Source organism: Vitis riparia, chromosome 11, assembly GCF_004353265.1.
Source record: "Vitis riparia cultivar Riparia Gloire de Montpellier isolate 1030 chromosome 11, EGFV_Vit.rip_1.0, whole genome shotgun sequence".
NCBI classification, from domain to species: domain Eukaryota; kingdom Viridiplantae; phylum Streptophyta; class Magnoliopsida; order Vitales; family Vitaceae; genus Vitis; species Vitis riparia.
Genome location: NC_048441.1, coordinates 15,897,269 through 15,916,320, shown reverse-complemented (window position 1 = coordinate 15,916,320; position 19,052 = coordinate 15,897,269). Strand labels below are relative to the sequence as shown.

At 34.5% G+C, this 19,052-nt stretch overlaps 1 protein-coding gene across 6 annotated transcripts; it reads right to left on the bottom strand.

Moving 5' to 3' along the window:
- Window positions 1-1,907: 1,907 nt before the first annotated feature.
- On the bottom strand, window positions 1,908-16,939 carry LOC117925087 (transcriptional corepressor LEUNIG-like). 6 transcript variants are annotated; one of them, XR_004652940.1, is made up of 19 exons: window positions 16,791-16,939; window positions 15,462-15,559; window positions 14,970-15,079; window positions 13,747-14,082; window positions 13,583-13,668; window positions 13,395-13,479; window positions 13,221-13,296; window positions 11,876-11,925; window positions 9,975-10,274; window positions 9,661-9,843; window positions 8,969-9,214; window positions 8,067-8,184; window positions 7,874-7,983; window positions 7,584-7,733; window positions 4,639-4,794; window positions 4,397-4,513; window positions 2,764-2,970; window positions 2,229-2,422; window positions 1,908-2,158 (listed from the first exon to the last, which is right to left on the bottom strand). XR_004652940.1 is itself a non-coding variant. In XM_034843923.1 (18 exons), exons 1-18 carry the CDS (start codon window positions 16,820-16,822, stop codon window positions 2,279-2,281), a joined length of 2,604 nt encoding a protein of 867 aa, XP_034699814.1. In that variant the 5' UTR covers window positions 16,823-16,939; the 3' UTR covers window positions 1,908-2,278. The 6 variants fall into 6 exon arrangements, 5 of the variants coding, with proteins under 5 accessions (XP_034699814.1, XP_034699816.1, XP_034699815.1 ...); XM_034843923.1 differs by having other exon boundaries at window positions 1,908-2,422; XM_034843925.1 differs by having other exon boundaries at window positions 1,908-2,422; window positions 13,583-13,665.
- Window positions 16,940-19,052: the final 2,113 nt, after the last annotated feature.

The window sequence follows — 19,052 nt, the reverse complement described above, 5'->3', positions numbered from 1 at the left end:
TACATGTTAAAGAATCTATAAAATTAGTTATTATATTTTTAATTTAAATTTTAAAAATGATAGTTAAAAATAGCAATTTAACATATTTTTAAATATCCCAAAAATGTTAGAATTTATTACCATAACAAAAATTTTATAATGATTAATTATGTAATTAATAGATAATAATTAATGTTTTTAATTATATTTTATTACTAAGACAATGATAGGAAGTGTTCTAAGTTAACATTTATTTCTATATCTTGAATTTGTGGTTGAAAAATATTTTTTTTATTAAGAATAATTTTCAGATTTTCAATTTAGAAAAAGGTATCAAAATTATTCTATAGAATCAAAATTTTTAGAGAATCAAATTATTATTAAATGGGGTTTTAAAATTATGGCTTCTCAATTCAATAAAAATTTGGACTTGATAAGTGATAGGTCATTCATGTGTTTAACAAATTGCACTATAAGAGATGATTTATGATAAAATTTGAGAGGTTACAAAATTTAGTTTTGTAAATAAAATCAAATCTTTCAATTGAAATTAAAAAATAAAAATAAAATTAAGTATATAAATATTCTTTTATGGACAAATTTTCTTAATGAGTTGCTAAAATCAATTAATCAAATTATTCGAATTAAGCAATTAAATCTTGAGGAATTTTAAATTTTAATTCCCTAATTTCACCGGTAACTTTCTTGAATGAGGAGACTTATTGAATCAGCAAAACGACTCTACAAGAGGAAAATAGATTTGACAAAGAAAAAAAGTTTCACAAAATCTTCATCTTTTAATGAATTTATTCGAAAATAAGTCATTTGTAGCTCTCGATTGATCTTTGAAATAAATAAATAAATAACTTTTTTTCTCTTTTTCAAATTGTGATTAAGATGGAAGAATAAGAAGGAAATATTCTTTTGTAAAAGAATGCTACCACAAAAATTGTATCCCCACAATTATTAATTTTAATAAAAAAAAATTGTTTTGCATATTTATGTGTACAATTGCTTCTAGTAAATATTTAAATAAGTATGGATTATATCCTGGAGTTATAATTAAAAATTTTCATTATAATTGTGATAATTTATTTTGGTTTTGTTATATAATTTTTAAAATTTGTAATAAATCAATTTCTAATCCAAATTTTATGATTTTAGTGGTTTTTTTTTTTTTTAATTTGGAAATTTATAAATTCATTTCTTATTAAAATTGCACAAAACTAAGATAGTTTAATTTATTTTTAAAACAAAAGTTATCCAAAATTTTAACGATAAATTCTATTTCATTTTATATGAGAAATTGAGTTTAAGTGTTGTGAAAAAAAAAAAGAAAAAGAAATTAGAAAGGTTGCAAAAAGAAATAAAGAATAACTTTTTTCATTAAAATAAAATTTAAAAAATTTCGCCTTTTCTACGAAGACACAAATGTCTTTAAATAATAATAATCATAATAATAAATTAAAAAGCAAATAATAAAAATTATGTATGCATTCAATCACGATTCACATCTATATGGAAAATTATAAATGTATCTATCAAAACTCTCTTTGCATTCAACCTTTTAATAAAAAAATTTAAGACATAAATACCCCCATTTGAAATCTCTAAAATACTCTTGAGCACAAAAATGTATTAATTTCCCTCTCCTTTTTCCTTCATCTATTCTCTTCTAATATCTTCATAACTCTAACAACATTTAGTTAGAAAGTTGTGTTTCTTGCTCATGGATAAGTAAATAATCTTGTTTCAAGAATATAAGTATGATTTTTATACATTTTTTTTGTATTTCTTATTGCATTTTTTGAATTAGAAGGTCTCGCAGTTCTTGTTTGTAAATATTTACCAAAAATTACATAAATATTAAACCCTAATCATGTTCATTTGTATTTAAAATTCAACTGAGAAAGCAAAATAACAAGTAGTTGGTAATCATATAGAGCCATGGGAAACAAGATACATTTCTCAACTTCCATGTAACAGAGACTGATCCAGTTAAATTGGCAATTTAATATACATTGTACAAGCAGTCTATGAGCCCACTGGCTGAGCAATTCAACAAAGTTGGCGCTTCCTCTACAAAGGGTGAACTTGGGATGGGTTCCGGCTAAAAAACCAAAACCATAATGAACAAAATCTAGAAACCCTTTTCCCTGACAAGCAATATAAACAAACCCTACAAAACCAAATGTTAAAAACTCTGCAAAATGCTCGTTCCAGGATACATAGGGTTGGAGAAGCTATACCTGCCTCAAGCTATGTCAAGGAGAAATGGAAAAGAAAATCGAGTCAAAAGTCACTTCCACAACTTGACACAGTTGTCATGACTAGCTGAAGCTACTAAACCAGTGACGTTCGATACTGCTAATGAAGAAATTAGTTTGTCGTGCGCTGGTAGTGTCATTGTCTTGTTCTCTGCCACGTTCCAAAGCTCCAGAGACTAGAACCCCCCAAAAAATTTCCACATTGGAAACAAAAAGGCGTCTGTCAGCAAAACATGCAACTAATAGAATGCCTACCTTGGCATGGTGTTGCTAAAATGTAAATAAGAACCAGCATTTGTGTGTGGAATGATCCTACAATTATTATGAAGCATTGGCCTTTTCATGCTGTTAAGACCTAATTTTAAACAGGCATAACACTACCAAGGTGAAACCCTTGGGTTTTAAAAAAAAAAAAATGTCTTAACACATTATATCGAACCAAAATCCAAAGCTTACGATACAGGGTAGCTGATTAACAAATGAAATTGCATGAAATAATGGAACAGCTATAACTTGCCTGGAAACAGCCAATGACCAACAAAGAGGTATAAGTGGGATGGAAAGCACAGGAATTGAATTTGTTGCCACTATAGTGCAACTCATGAATGCATTCCGCTGCTTTGCCCCCAGAACCAACTGTCCAAACTTTAACCAACTCCTCACTGACAGTTGCCAGATAGCCGCCAGAAGAATCCCAACACACAGAAACATGGTTTTTATGGCCCTGCAGTGATAGATCAAATGACACAAGTAAGCACTGTGACCAATCAGCAGTGAAGAAACACTTACGGGTAGGAGATATCTGTGGCTAACATACAGCACAACCATGTAGCATAATTCATCGATTATTATGCATAACATTTACTCATAAACCAAAGTAAATAGTGCAAGCTATGGGAAATGTATCAAGTAAAATCCAGTTTTTTACATGCATGCCTAAAATTCCTCTAGCAGATCTTATTCAACACATTGGTCCATGCAATCTGTCTTGTCCCATCAGATGTCAAAAGACCAAATTTATCTAGTCCATGAAGGCAATAATTAGTTAAGGGGGGCAATGGTGAAGCCAGAAATATAAGGGGCTCGGTCATGGGGCCAGAAACCTTTGACAATAATAAAATAAATGAAAAAATTCCTCAAATAACGATAAATACTGGAAAGTGTTAAATCATAACTTCATTATCAACCATCCAACCAAAATTTCTAAATGTAATAATAATTCAAGTAGAAAAACATAATAAATCAATTAAGAAAATAATATATGTTAAAGAGTTTCAAAAAAGAAATGCAGAATTTACCGTTTGTGTACATGGGTAAATTATAAACAACCAAAATATCAAGAAACTTTAAGTTTTATGAAAAACAATTCTAGTCAAGTCACAAATATATGTTTTAGTAGTTTAGAAAAATCAATAAGAAAAAATTTCAGGGTTTTTCTTTCAAATGACTGAATACTACTAGTATGTCGTAAGTAATGGATGCTCTTAAGTTCCTATTGTGTGCTTTTAGCATTAGCATACCACACTCTTTTCCAAAAGAGTACAGACTTGGTGAAGTGTTTTATCAAAGGCTTAACCAATGATTCCTTTGTTAAGAACTTTGTGAAGGGTATTGTTTTTTCTTTTAATAAAGAAAAAAAAAGCCCTACTTCAGATTTTTACTCTTGAAATTTGACAAGAGTTTTATAATTATTTCTGCAAATCCCTAATAAGGTTATTCCTTGTTTTTGTTTTTGAAGAGAGGGAGGGGGCCAGCTGCCCCCAACCCCAAACCCCCAGAAGCACTTTGCTGGCTCCAACAACAGTCTGGGGAGGTGTTATTAAAGGGGAAACAATTGAAGATAAATCCCAGGGTAAATGGGAGAGGAACAGATCTGATGGAGGCTAAAAACCATCTTGTTCTATTTCATTGTTGGAAAGGCGTCAAAGACAGTCAAAACAGCCATCCCAACCCCAACATGTGATGACTCAAAATTTGGACTTCCTTTCATATCCTTCTCAGGAAAAAAAAAATGGATGTAGTGCAACTCAAAAGCTCTTAATTCGCTCAGGAAGCAGTGCTTACCATAATAATTTCCCATACTTAAGAAACTTAACCATAAATCCTAACAGGGACTAATTAAAGAGGGTAAGGAAAAACTCGTAACTAACCTGTAATTTTTGTCTGCAGGCCTGGGTTTCCACATCAAGTATGGAAACCACACACTCTGCAGCAGCAGCCAGATACCTTCCATGGCGAGGTTGAAACCTCATATGGTTCATTCCACCCTGAAAAGATAAGAAAGTTTAGAATCATCAACTTAATGGAAGCTGGATGATCAAAAGAAATAGCATTCTGCAATGTAAAATTTCTTTGTAGAGTTGAACAAATAGATAGTTCCACTGTTATATACCTTGAAGACCCTAGTACAACTACCATTGGTGATACTCCAATATCGTATCTCACCATTACCATCACAAGAGCAGATAAGGTCATCTTTATTAGGGTGGAAGTCTAGCGATGTAACATTGGTGGAATGTCCAGTAAAAGTACGTAGTGAGTAGACTGGCTGCAAAATGGGGCAACACATCCAGTTAAGAAAAATGTTTTAAAGAGATGGGTGCATCGAAATAACATCACCTACGGGATATAGCAGAATTGATTCTCACAGGAATATAGCCTCAAGAATGAAAGCATGATTTAATAAAGTCAACTAAGATAAATCTGACAACCATAGATTACCAATTCAAACTTCAAAGAGAACAAACATTGAAATAATACCAAAATTAAGTTACAAGGTCAATTTCAAATGCAACTCAGTACAGCAAAGCCTTGTCTTTTTTTTTTTTTGATAGATAAACGCACAGAAATATATTAAAAATGGGCAAGAAAGGCAACCCAGAGTATACAGGGAGTATACAAACATCACCTACAAAAAACCGGAAACAAAAAAGACAAACCCTTACCAGCCCTCAACAAGAACCCAACCAGTCCACAAAATTAAACAAAGAAAAGGGGCCTTCAACTATGGAAGAATTAGCCCAAAGTAAGAGATTACAAATGAAGGAATTTTTCAACCTTTGAAGAGATAGGACCTCATTATCAAAAACTATCCTATTTCTTTCCTTCCATACCATCCAAAATAAGCAAAGAGGAGCTGCCCGCCAAACCTTACTATGCTTCTTATCCTTAAAGGGAACATGCCAACCTAAAAGAGTGTCTCTAACCGATAATGGGAGGACCCAATTAACACCAAATAGGGAGAACAAGAGGTCCCACAAAACCTTCGCCTTAGAACAGTGAATAAGGATGTGATTTATCGTCTCTTCTTCATCACAACACAAGGAGCACCTGTTAGCTAAATTCCAGCCCCTCCTCTTTAGTTGGTCTTGAGTGAGCACCTTCCCCCAAGAAGCTTCCCAAGCAAAGAAGCCCACCTTGGAAGGAACAAACGTACTCCAAATAATTCTCCATGGAAACGGGACTGCACTGCTATGGTCCAGAAAATTGAAACAGGATTTTACAGAGAAAATCCCATCTTTCGTCTCATTCCACACCATCCTATCCTCCAAACCAGCATTCAGCCTCTTTCCTTGAATGATCAGAAGGAGTCTCTCCACCTCCTCCACCTCCCAATCATTGAAGGGTCTAAGGAAGCGGGGGTTCCACCCACCCACTTCCCCCATTGAATCCCAACAGTCCGCAACCCTCACGTCTTTAGAAACCACTAAATCAAACAAAGAGGGATAGGCCTCACAAAGAGGAGTGTTCCCGCACCAAGAATCTTTCCAAAACCTCACCCTTTTACCATTCCCCACTGAAAAAGAAACATTATTAAGCATCAACAACCCTTCCTTGCTGATTTCTTTCCAGAGCCCCACCCCAAATCCCTCCCTACTCCCGCAAGTGCTCCAACCTCCTCTATCAACCCCAAACTTCGTGCCAATTATAAGCTTCCAATAGGAATCCCTTTCAACCGCAAACCGCCAACTCCATTTGCACAGAAGGGCCCTATTAAGAGTAGAGAGGTCTCTAATCCCCAACCCACCCTTCTTTTTATGAGAACAAACAATACCCCATTTTATTAGGTGGATCTTCTTCTCCATCGTTCCCCCTCCCCAAAGGAAATCCCTTTGAATCTTCTCAAGTCTTAATTTAACCACTCTTGGTATACGCAAGAAGGACATGAGGTAGGTTGGCATACTCGCCAAAGTGCTCCGAATGAGAGTGATTCTTCCACCCTTGGAAATGAATTGCCTCTTCCATAAGGCAAGTCTCTTGCGCATCCTCTCTTCCATTCCGTCCCAAACCGTCACCGACTTATGCGGAGCACCCAAAGGGAGCCCCAAATAGGTAGAAGGGAGAGATCCCACCTTGCAGCCCAGTTCAGCAGCTAGTAAATCCGCGTTCTCCACTCTACCCACCGGCAAAATTTCACTTTTATTCAGATTAATGCGTAGTCCAGAAGTGGCTTCAAACCACAAGAGTAACCAACTTAAAAAAGCCATTTGCTCTTGGGAATCCTCGCAGAAGACCAGCGTATCATCAACGAACAGCAGGTGTGAGACTTGAATTCCTGCTCCTTCCCTTCCCCTAACCCAGCAGCCTGTAAGATAACCCCCTCTAACTGCCCTATTAATGAGGCTAGACAAAGCCTCCATTCCTAAAACAAAAAGATAAGGGGATAGGGGAAAAGAAAGCCTTGTCTTTTGATTAAGGAAATCAGCAGAAAACGTCCTTGGCCATTCTGCTCAACCAGCAGCCAATAGCTACAAGCTCAATTTCCACTAATTTGATTAAAAGAGCAGGTAGAATCATGTACATTTTTTCTAAGATCAACAGGAAGCACATTTGTTATGGGTTTGTAGCATACAGAATCTTTAGAAGAAAAAAAGGCTCAAAAGCAAGTAGAGTCACTGCTCATTCAAAGGTCAGTAATTTAATAAGTCTGACTGGAATACATTCATGCCAGAGATAGGCAAATCTCAAACTACTTCAATAGACAACCAGAATCCAAATCACTCTAAAAGGTAGGCAAATCTCAAATCATTCCAATGGGCAATTGGAATCCAAATCATTTGAAAGTTTAAAAATTGCTCTATTCAAACAAATCAAGTACATAATCATGCATCTGATATAGGACAATCCAGTCAACAGCACAAAAATGAAGAGGAGTTCATTCACTAAAAACATCTTCAAGCATGCATATACAAAATAAGATCATACAAATATCAACACGCATATGAATAACTAGGTCAGACCCAGTGCATGATCCAATCCATTGACTAATTTAAAGAAATGAGTACTAGTGAAAACAATATCAAGTTGAACCATGAAAAAGGCAGCATGTTTACTAACTTTATCAACATCCCAAACCCTGACAGTTTTGTCAGCTGAAGATGTTGCAAGTCGCGGCATGCTTGGACTGAAACGGATATCCGTAATCATTTGAGAATGTTCTTCAAGTCTAGACTTAGCCGTAAAAGACTCTGTGCACCATAATACAGCCTGCATTATAAAATCAAGAAGCAAAGAGATTGATGTTATCTTTCATGAAATGTCCCAAAAACAATGTTATTCAATTCAAGTGGCAAAAGCTTGTCTCCTGAATCAATATCACAAAACTTTTTTGGTCTATCCATCCTCACCTTTTTATCCTGCCCACCAGTGGCAAGCAGTTTTCCATCTGAAGAGAAGTGACAACATTCAACTTTACTTGTACTTGCAGTAATACACCGGACTTCCGAAAATGAAAAACCTATATCACAATTAAAACTTTAAAACCTGGGCTCAATTTCTCTTGATGTTCATGCCAAAATAAGAAACAGATACTAATTGTACCTTTGCTGCCATCCACACTTCGACCAACCGTATCTCTAGGGTCTCCATCATCATGAGCTAAAAATGACTCAACATTATCATCAAGAGATCCATCATCAACAAATCGATCCACATCAGCCTGCAAGTTATTATATCTATTATTCCACTTCCCTACGGAATGCTAATGAGAAATATTACAAGCAAACAAATATTTTGTAGAATTTCTTCTTATGAAAAATCAAGTAAAAGATAAATAAAAACTATCGATGATTCAAATAGTTATTACAGATTTTATTATGGAGGAAATTGTTGGATTGTTGGATTGTTGGAGTAGATGGCCTAATGGTAAGTCTAATGATCCATGAGATAAACACACATGATAATGGGGATTTTACATTTGTCATCTTCTATGGATTCTAATTCATTAATTCTATTATTACTCAACTTGGAAGTGGATTAGCTATACCCTTCCTAACTTATTTCGGGATCTCCTTCCTGATCAACCTTTATATCCTTTTAATTTTGTTTCACATGTGTCTTTCACCTTAGAGGAGATAAACATCTCCACCCTTGACTTCTTTAACCTACTATGTTTCTTTTTGAGAGAAAAGGGGGTGGGGTAATGGGACCCCCTAGGCAACCTAGGAGTTCAAATTAGGAAGATCATCTGATTCAACCATATTGGCTACCTATCCATTCATATATTGGGGTGGAAAAAGTTTTCATTTAGCATCATTCTCTATGCATGGTACCAACATCTCCACATGCAACTTGTTAGGATGTTAAGAGACAAACCCTTCCCTATTTCCCTTCATTTCTTTCCTTGAACAAAAAGAGAATCCCCCTCACAGATCGCTAAAATTTTATATATATTGATAGGCCACCCCAAAATGAAAAGCATATTAAAAAAAAAGGTTCCTCACCAGTTGATTTGGTGCTGAGGTATGTGTGCCCATACCATCAGATCCATACATAAGTAAAGACTTAGAGGAACCACCATTATGCGACAAAGTTGGCATTGAGATTACATCTCCTGGTGTGTGAGTTGAAGGTGTTGATGGTGCTGAACTTGGGGATGGTCCAGCTGTGTTTCCAGTTCCTGAGCTATTGGCAGGACCTGAAGATGACACTGGCTGCTTTCTCTTTCGCCCAATTTGACCTTTTGAAGTCTTACATAAACAAAGGAGAACATAAACGAAACCACAAGTGTAAGATGTTATCAAGTTGAAGTGTCAAATTCAGGGTTGGGAAACAATCAGATGCAAGGCATAAATTGAAATATAGGATTTAAAGAATACAAGGATGAAGTAGAAGAAAGGAAAAGCAATGCATACTATAAATGAAATCATAAGCAATCCACCCTAAATTAAATAGTAGCTTAGGAAATTATGGTGGTTCAGAAGCAAAGTACAAGGAATTTTGGAATGACTAAAAACTGTTGGTATATGAGTGAATTTGTCACTTACATAAAATTTTTGGTCAGATACTATCGGAAATGCGTGTATGGAAATTTCATTATATTTAAAAATTGAAGAATTGCTGGTATAAAAACTTTAGAACAGAGAAATTGATGACTTGGATATCATATAATCATGCAGCCACCTAAAGTACACACCTGATCATTTCCTCGGAACGTATTTGACATGCTACCATCCAACCCAATGCTTCCAGAACCAATCATTTTATCTTGCTGATGGAGGAGGTGATGATTTGAACTCTGAGACTGCTGACTAGAAAGTGGATGCTGCAGATATTGTTGCTGCTGTTGATTGCTGTTTTGCAGTTGTTGCTGCTGTAACTGAGAAACATTTAATCTCTATGTAAACAAGCATTCCCAGGAAGCCAGAAGAGATTAAAATCTAGTAGAAAGAACAGGCACAAGACAATGATAAGACGCGATAGATCTAATTGGGGAAAAGAAAATGACACCTTGATCAGCATATCTGTGTCTCCACGAGGCAAAACAGGGCAACCGACTTGCATTGGTGATCCAACATTTGCAACTACATCACCAACAGTATTTAATTGGCCATCCTTCCCAAGTGAATTCCGACTATTAAGAAGCATTCTCAATTTTCTGCATTCCAAATCACTGGCAGATGGGGATGCCAAGTTTTGCTGTGCTTGAAGAAGAAGTTGTTGCTGTAGTTGAAGTTGATGAAAGGGCTGAGAAGGCTGTATCAAAGACTTGTGCTGCTGAAGAATCCCAGATCGAAGCTGGTCCAGTCCCTAAGGTGAAAGATGCAATCAGTAAAATGAGAAACATCCCAGGCCAGTATTGCATGCACACAAGCAGTAATTTTGGACCCTAGAGAACCAAGCATTTGCTCTCTAGCAATCATCATTCTAGCATATGACCAAAAATAGCTTATGACAGAAAACTAAATACTAATTAAGTTGTACATTAGCAACCTTCAATATTGGTTAATGTGTTTGCATGCATGAGTGAGAGAAGGGAAAGAGGTGCGTGCATAAATGATTAGTTAAAGATCAAAAATAAAAAAATCCATCTAAATGGAAATAGTAATTCTCATATACCACAATATGCAAAAGAAATTGGTTAAACAAATATAATGAATTTGACACCTGAGTCATTTCATGGCAAATGGTGAGCACTTGAGCCACAGGACATACATCACATATGAATGAAGACAAGACTTTGTTCAGTGTTCAATCTACATATGCAACAACAAGCCAGTACCTATTGAGTTTGGATCCTCTCTAACACATCCTAATACCTATCAGGCTGGTTCTTTGAGCAAGTGTGGCTTGTCAGACCAAAAAAGTTCAATAATCAAAATCATGCCATGTCAGCATTACCAGAAATAACCAATAAAATCGTACATTAGCAGGAAAAATGATTATGCCATATCAGCATCAATAGGATCCAAACCTACCATATGATAGATCTCATTTAACAAATCAAGTCTAAGCCTAGATTATCTATGGCGCTACCATATCCAATATGATTCAACAACCAATAAAATTGTGTTATGGCACCTGTATCAACGTCAAACAGTCCTAAAAATAAGATGGCATCATCTCAGCACCCGGAAAATAATCCATATCTAATAAAAGAAAGACTGATCTTTAAAAAGAGCAATGTGCACCTGGTAGAGAGAGAAGGAATGGGGGTGGTGGAGAGGAGGTGTCCAGACAAACATTAAAAGACGATCAATGTCAAATACACATATTAGATTGTTAACAGTACATTTTTTCTAATACATTTAACTTTTCCACACTTAAGATTAACCTGTGACAAATGAACATGACTTGTGAAAGTGAAAATAACCAACTAGAGTGGCTCTGAAAAGGGTAGGGATGAATGAGGGGCTAAATGTGTATGCCCTTCTGAAATATGAGATCAACTGTACAAACTAGTGTACATCGGAGAGGAGTCCTCTTCACTCTTAGGCTTTTTGGAGTGGCTCGCAACCACTTAAGGGTTGGTGAGGTTGCTCGCTTTCTTTTTGTTTCTCGTCTTAGGCTTCTGTGTATGCCCCTTGTATACTTTGTGGCTTTTTGGCCCTTTTTATATATCGTTGTTTATCTATCAAAAAAAAAACTGTACAAACTAGTGTAGTGATAAAAAACCTAAGGTCTGCCCAAATGGGAATAAACTTCTTTACTAAAATATTAGTACCCTCTCAATACTTGACCAGTTAAACAATCCATTACTCTTTTCACTCTGTAGCTCATTTAGCATGTGGATGCTGAATTACATATTAACCAATTGAAATATATCAAAGAATATCAATATGGAAAAAGGTTCATTATTGCGAACATGAAGGGAACACCAATAGTAAATCAAGCATTTGTAGAGGACTTACGGTTAGTGGCCATCCTTTCAGAGTTAGATTGTTACCACCTTGATTTGATCCTGAAACAACATAAGATAGTTGTTAAATCCTATGATAAAATTTCCTGCAACTCATGTCAAATTCCAAAGCTTCTGACTTATGGCCCTGTATTTAAATCCGACATGGTCCAAATCACAATCCAAAATTATGATCCAATTAAACTGCAGATTTTACAATAACTAATGCAATTCACATGAGATTTGAAAATTAAGTTAGATTTTTTGCATATAAATAATTAATAAGGGTAGTTTCTGTGCTCGTAATAGTTCTTTCAAGGGATTTGGAAATTTTGAGATTTCCTTCAAGAAATACTAATGTAAGAAAATCAAATTTTATTAATTTATTTACTATCAGAAACAAACATTTTATTATTGTGAAAGAAGTAGATACAAAGAAGGATCAGAAATCCTTCCCCCAAACATAACCACCATATAACTCTGATATCTATTATAGGTATCAATGGAAGTGTACAACTAAAAGTTATAAATATGAACTTAAAACCTTAGGGGAGTAGAAAATCCCCTACAAAAGATATCAACTGATTGGCTACTCATTTTGTTAACATAACTGTCACATGGGTAGTTGCTTGAGGGATCCAACAAAAGAAACCATCCCAACACAAGCAATATTAAAAATTTGGCTCAGTCATCAGTCAAACCTCTGCAAGCTAAATCAAATTTTATTTTGTTAATAATACATAACATTACTTGATAGCATTCATGTCTCCTATGTACAACAAATTTCAAGATTCTTTCAACAACAATTCCTCGAGTAAGAAAATCAAATTTTATTTTGTTTACAAAATATAATTGAACTTGATATTATTATTTATGTTTCCTATGTCCAACACAAAAGATTTTCTTGCAACTAGTGACAAAAATAAATGAAAATTATATGCCAAGTTTTCATCATTCTAAAGTTGGAAATGGGTTATGCTCCATTTGCCTATCAAAAGAAAAGGTTGGAAGTGGCTTTTCCATTTGATTCATAGCAATGAATGTGCACAATGCTAGATTTTACCTGTGATTTGATTGGATCATAAATTTCCGTTTGATTTTGACAACTATAACTGGAAAAATTAAATGCAACATAAAGGGAAAAATAACCCACTGGTTTAGTTTTGTCCAGGTTTAATTTTGTCAAAAATAACCCACCAACTATAAACTCCAAACCTATTTACAAGCCCAATTCAATTTAAGAAAAGTTTCTATTCCAGTGCTCAATTGTCAGGCCTAAATCCTAATATTGAAATGAAAACAAGAATAGAGAATTAATAATTTTCTTGCAAAAATATAAGGAAGTTCGCAACCAATACCATGAACTCCAATCAATGATCCTTCTGGACCAGCAGCCCTGGGATTCATCATTGGATTCATCTCACTCTTTATGTCCTGTTTCAGCACACAAGGCATGCAGAAACTAAAATAAGAAATATAAAACTGTAACATTCACCATATATACATAATAAACAATAGAAAGAGACACATGCCGAGGAAACTTGAAGTTGTTGATTCCGACTTTGAACTTGCTGAAGATTCCCAGAAATGCCTCCAGGTGCACCATGCAGTGTCTGCCTGTAATACAAGGATTCATATGCTATCACATTGCTAACCAAGATGGACTCTAAAAAATAAAAGGACTGGAACATAGCAATGAAGGTCAGATCACAAAGCGTACCCTGGTTGGCCACTGACTGCAGCTGATTTCAACAGTGAGGCATGGTTTGGATCAAGAAGCTGGCCCATATTGTCACCAAACCTCTGCTGTATAAATTTCTCAAGACATATTAGAGAATATAAGAAGGTAAAAGAGCTTGTCTTCAAATAAAATATAATACTTACCACCTTCATAGCTGCATCGTCCAAGGGATCCCTCTGAAGTGGAAGCTTTAATCTTTCCTCATACATCTTTGTTGCCAAGGTATTTGCAGTTGCAGGGTTCTGCCTCATAAGAGCATCATTGCTAACAAGCCCATTGCCAGAGCCATTTAGAATCTGGGTCCCATCTCTCCGCTGTTGCTGCTGCTGTTGTTGTTGCTGAACATGCCTCTGCAATAAAAGCTGCTGCATTTGCATCTGCTGCTGCTGCTGTTGCTGAGGTTTCTGATGCTGCTGCTGCTGCTGTTGTTGTTGTTGTTGCTGCTGCTGCTGCAGTTCCCGTGCCTTGATTAATTGAGTCTGACATTTCAACATGCTTTTAACAGTAAGATTATTAAAAAATTTCTCCAAAAATAGCTATTACAGCAAAAGGCATCAAAACTATTTAAATATAATGGCTGGAAGCTTAGAAGGTTTCCACTTTCATTGAAACTCAGCCACATTACATGTATATTTGTTAAAACTTATTACACATGATACTGTTTTATTAATCAATTGCACAACAATACTTTTTATGGATATAAACTTTAGTAGAAAATGAAACAAGGCTAAGCAATGTATGTTTGAATCATACCAAAAGGAAGAAAAAAAACCAATAAATTCAAAGCCTAAATGAAAATCACTGTCTGCTCTTGAGAAAACTAAGTTTCAATGTCTAGGCTCTCAGACCAACACAGTCACTGGGGATGCTTCCTGGCAAGAAGTCCCCAATTCCAATAGAAAACCTAATATTGTACATGACCAGGAACCTCACACATTTCAGAAAACCAGCAATTGAGAAACTCCAAAACCCCAAGGCAAAAATATTAATTAAATCACAAGCCCCAAAGTTTAAAAAACTATATCAATACAATATCACAACCCTCCAAAAAGTTCATAAGCTTAGCATACCCTTAATGCAAACTAGGGTGAACAACAGATAGCCAACGAAATAGCATCAATAGAGAGATGTTTTTCCTGAATTGCAGAAAAAAGAACTAAATTTCTCTTGCTCCAATACAGCTTCTATAACATGAAGGTTTAGCTGTTACAATATGGAGGTGGAAGCAATTGAAAACACAACACTTAAGCCAAAAGTAGTATTTTAAAAGAAAAATCTGTAAGATCCAGACAGGAAACAAATAGAATTCTCTAAGAAGTTGACTACACAAGAAAATAACAATTCAAAGCTTTAAACAGAAACCCACCTCAATGTAAGATGCAGCAGCCTCCGAGTGTTTCTCATTTGTCCTAGCTATAAATATATCCCAAAAAACAGACCACCATTCAAAGAGAAAGCCACCAGGTGCATCGATGGCTGAAATTCAATTCAGACATAAAATCAATACCAATCAAATGATAAGAGCTCATTTGGACATCTCATGAAAATTTAATGATTCCTCGATACATTCTTTTGCATGGTATTCAAGAATCTGTCATCTTAATGGGGGATGTTAAAGAAAATGGCACCCATACACCCATATTAGGATAATGGTGAAAGTTTGATACGTTGTCATTTCAAGACAATCTGAAATCACCCCATTCTTTCGAGATGTGGTTCCCTCTTTCAGTGCAATGTAAAACAAAATGAGGACACTGGATTTTTACCATGTGGCCCTAACAAGCTCTAGAAAGCTACACAAAAAAATTCACACAGTTCATTGAATATGTTTTCCTCTGCATTCTCCCAATAATCTTACCTACAGGTTCAGTGGATACTTTAGCTTCCGCTTGAAAGGCCTTTGCAGAAGCATGTAATTTCCTCTTCAGAAAATAATCATGTATGTACACATCCAACCTGTCATCCAACAAAATAACAAGATACTACTAGTTAAAAATTTGCAAATTCTTTGAGCTTTATTGAAGGCAATAAGATAAACTAGTCACAAAATAAATAGAAAACCCAATCCAATGCCTAGAACCCCAAAAAAAATCCATAACCTCCATTTAGTTTTCAAGAATACCAAGGAAAATCAACGAAAATAGAATCTTCAACTTATAGGTATTTCTGTTAAATGCTTTGACATAAATTTTCGATGTTTTTGTTTTCATTCTTTTCTTAGCAAATGAAAACAAATAGTTAAACCAAGTGAGCTGAAAATAGAGAGTTTAATGAATCAAATTGTTTTTTCCGATTCAAGGATTCTAAATAGACAAAAGAAAAGCAAAATCACAAAAAACATCAAATTTGGAAAGTGGAAAGCTTAATTTTTAAGCATAAATTGAAAAACAACAGTGATGAGCAAGTTTAAGAATGGAAAGCATAAAGTCCAAATCAATCATCAAGAAAAATAACTTTCATTTTTGGGGACTTAAGAGGAAACAAAAAACTCCAATCAACAGAATCTAATACAAATAAGATGGCTTAGTTAAGTCCAGTTTTTTCCATATTTAGGATACCAACCGAGACAGAACCAAAAAGAAAAAGAAAAAAAAAACTCAAGAGGACAAACAGGTTATAAGTAAACAATGGGGAAAATCTAGTAAAATACAAGAAAACTAGCAGTGAAAGAGGGGAAAAAAATTTAAACCCCAAGTCCCAGATATTGAACATCTAAAATAAGAAAAAGAAAACCCCTCGCCCTCGGCATGCTTGAGGACATTGTATGGCAAAAGGGGAAGGTTGAAGGAAAAAAAAAAATCTGAAGTCTTGAACCTTGGATAGACTTTTCATAATTCCGGACCAGAGAAAACAAACTTTGCCCAACCCAATCCAACCCCGCCGTTTTCACAGAAACCAAACGGTGGGTAGAACTAAAACAGGATAATTCCGTCAAAAACAACAAAAACCGCGCCAAACCCAAACGTGAAAACATGCAAAGAACTTAAACCTTTCAATAAATTGGGATATACCCATTAAAAAACAACAAAAATCAGTAAAACCCATCAAGGAACCACAATCAAAATCAAAACCCTAGTCCCATAAGTTAGCCACCAAAAAAAAAAAAAAAACCCTAAGCAAATCCCACAAATAACGAGCCAAAAAACGAAATCAAATAAACAAATTTCGAAAATTTCATTGTACCCACATTTTATCGGCTTCCCAGTTGGTTTGGGACATGATAAAAAACTCCGGAATGTCGAAGAAAACTGCGGAGAAATTTGTCTGAAAAGTTGTTCAGTGAGATACTGAGAACATGACTCCGGAGCTTTGAGAAAAGTACTATTATATTCTCTTCTTTTCACGCCTTTTGAAGATGAGAACCTGTCCTATTTATTAATTCCTAAATTAAAATAAATAGATAAATAAATATTCTCAGTCTTTCTTCCTTATTTAATTCCATTTTTCCACGCAATGTTCTAGATAGGCTCCACCTTTTTCCTTCTAGTTCCCTTGCATCCCTTTCCCCTCAAATCATCTAATATTTCATAATTCATTTCTCCCACCTTTATTTGTAAAATTATATTTTAAACAAATTTGGAAAATTATATTTTTTTATTTAATTAATCCTTTTATGCATGATTGAAATTCTATCAATGAATTTTCCTTCCATTTTCTTTATTATTTTTTACTTACAAAACAATGCATTTAATTAACAATAATAAATAATACCATAATGGTAAGTTACATATTTATTTCTTTAGGAGAAATTATATTAACATGCAATATTTATAAAATATGGAGGAAAAGAAAATCTAAAAAGGTCATTTTCACGAAAATTGTATTTTAAGAAAAATAATTCTCATTTTATATACTAAAATAGCATCTACCTCACCTTATTTTAAAATATCTTTACATATGTTTCAGTATTAAAGTAACACTATTTTAAACTTAAAATATCTTTGTTAGTTGAATAATGTGTTATTTTCATATGAATTGGGTTAGTATGGGTGACAACCCATGAATGTGTATAAGGACATTTTTCGAGTAATGTGAGGTAGACATTGTTTGAGTGCATAAAATGAGAATTATTTTTTTCAAAATACTTTCTACATGAATATGACTTTTTTGTGATTCATTTTCATTCATATTTTGTAAATAGTGCATATTTACATTATTTTATTTTATTATTTCACTTATCTATTAATGCATAAATGTACATAATATAAAATAAATATCACCTTCAACGGGCTTTTATTTTAATGGTATCCTTTATTGTAAATAAACCAAATAAAAAATAAAAGAAGAAAACTATCCCTAAAATGAATTATAAGTTAAAATAAGATTATTTTCTTAATAATAATAAATAATTTGTAAAAGAATACAAGAGAAGCATCTTGGATAAAAAGTTGTGCAATAATTCAATACTTTTACAAGATAGAATATTAAGATACTGTAATAACATGTATCAAAGTTAAAATCTAGATCGTTAAATATGTAGGAAAATATTTTGATCATTGAACAAGAGTTTAAATATGAAAAAAAAATACCCAAAATACCATCATCTAGAAGATACTTTTTCATTATTTATTAAAAAATACAAAGTCGGTAGAACTTTTGTAATATGGTTTTTTTTCTAAAGCAAATTGAAGCATGTTCACCCACCCATTCACGTGATCTGAGTAATTTGGTAAGGAAAATCAATGTCTAGAAAACTTGAGCTCAATCATTCCACTTTACAGATCAAGTAATGTTCGTAGTTGAATGGGTCAAAACACATGTTTCAAACCTTAACATGGATGTGCAGCCGGCAATGGCTTCCATCATGTTTTGACCACTTCGATTCTTTTAACATTAATGTCTTCCAATATTCTTATTCAGAAATTATCCCACAACAAACTGTTTGTTTTTTACTCGCATTATTTGCAAGGGAATCAAGTTTCCTTCTTGTAGACGAAAAAGGATTTCTTTTAATAATCCAGAAATGACTTCCAAATCAACTACTTGTGTAAAACGTTGTGTGAACTACTAGAACGGTGAAGGGAATGTTGTCAACGATGTAATAGGAAGGGTGTGAATATGTCACTTCATCCCTGTGGGTTCAACAGTGTACATGTTACTAATTTTGATAGTAAATCCATTCGTTCATACAGTCAGGGTCCCAAACAGGCGCCAGTTTCGTATGCCACATATGGGAAGGAAGCACTGTGGTGAGTTAGGGGCATTTACTCTTTTTCAATGGGGTAGAAATGTGGAACATGTGAGAGAGGGATCATTGGAGGTGGAGGAGACGCATTTTTCCTTCAATTCATAATTGGAGAGATGTTGGGTCATACTTGAAGGTATCCGGATCACGTTTCCCCTCATTGTTCCTGCACTGACTTTAGCCTACAATTACACAGGTAGGTGTTACAACCCTTTAATTCTCATTCCCTTCTTCCCTCGAAAAGCTTCCAAATGGAACAGGGCA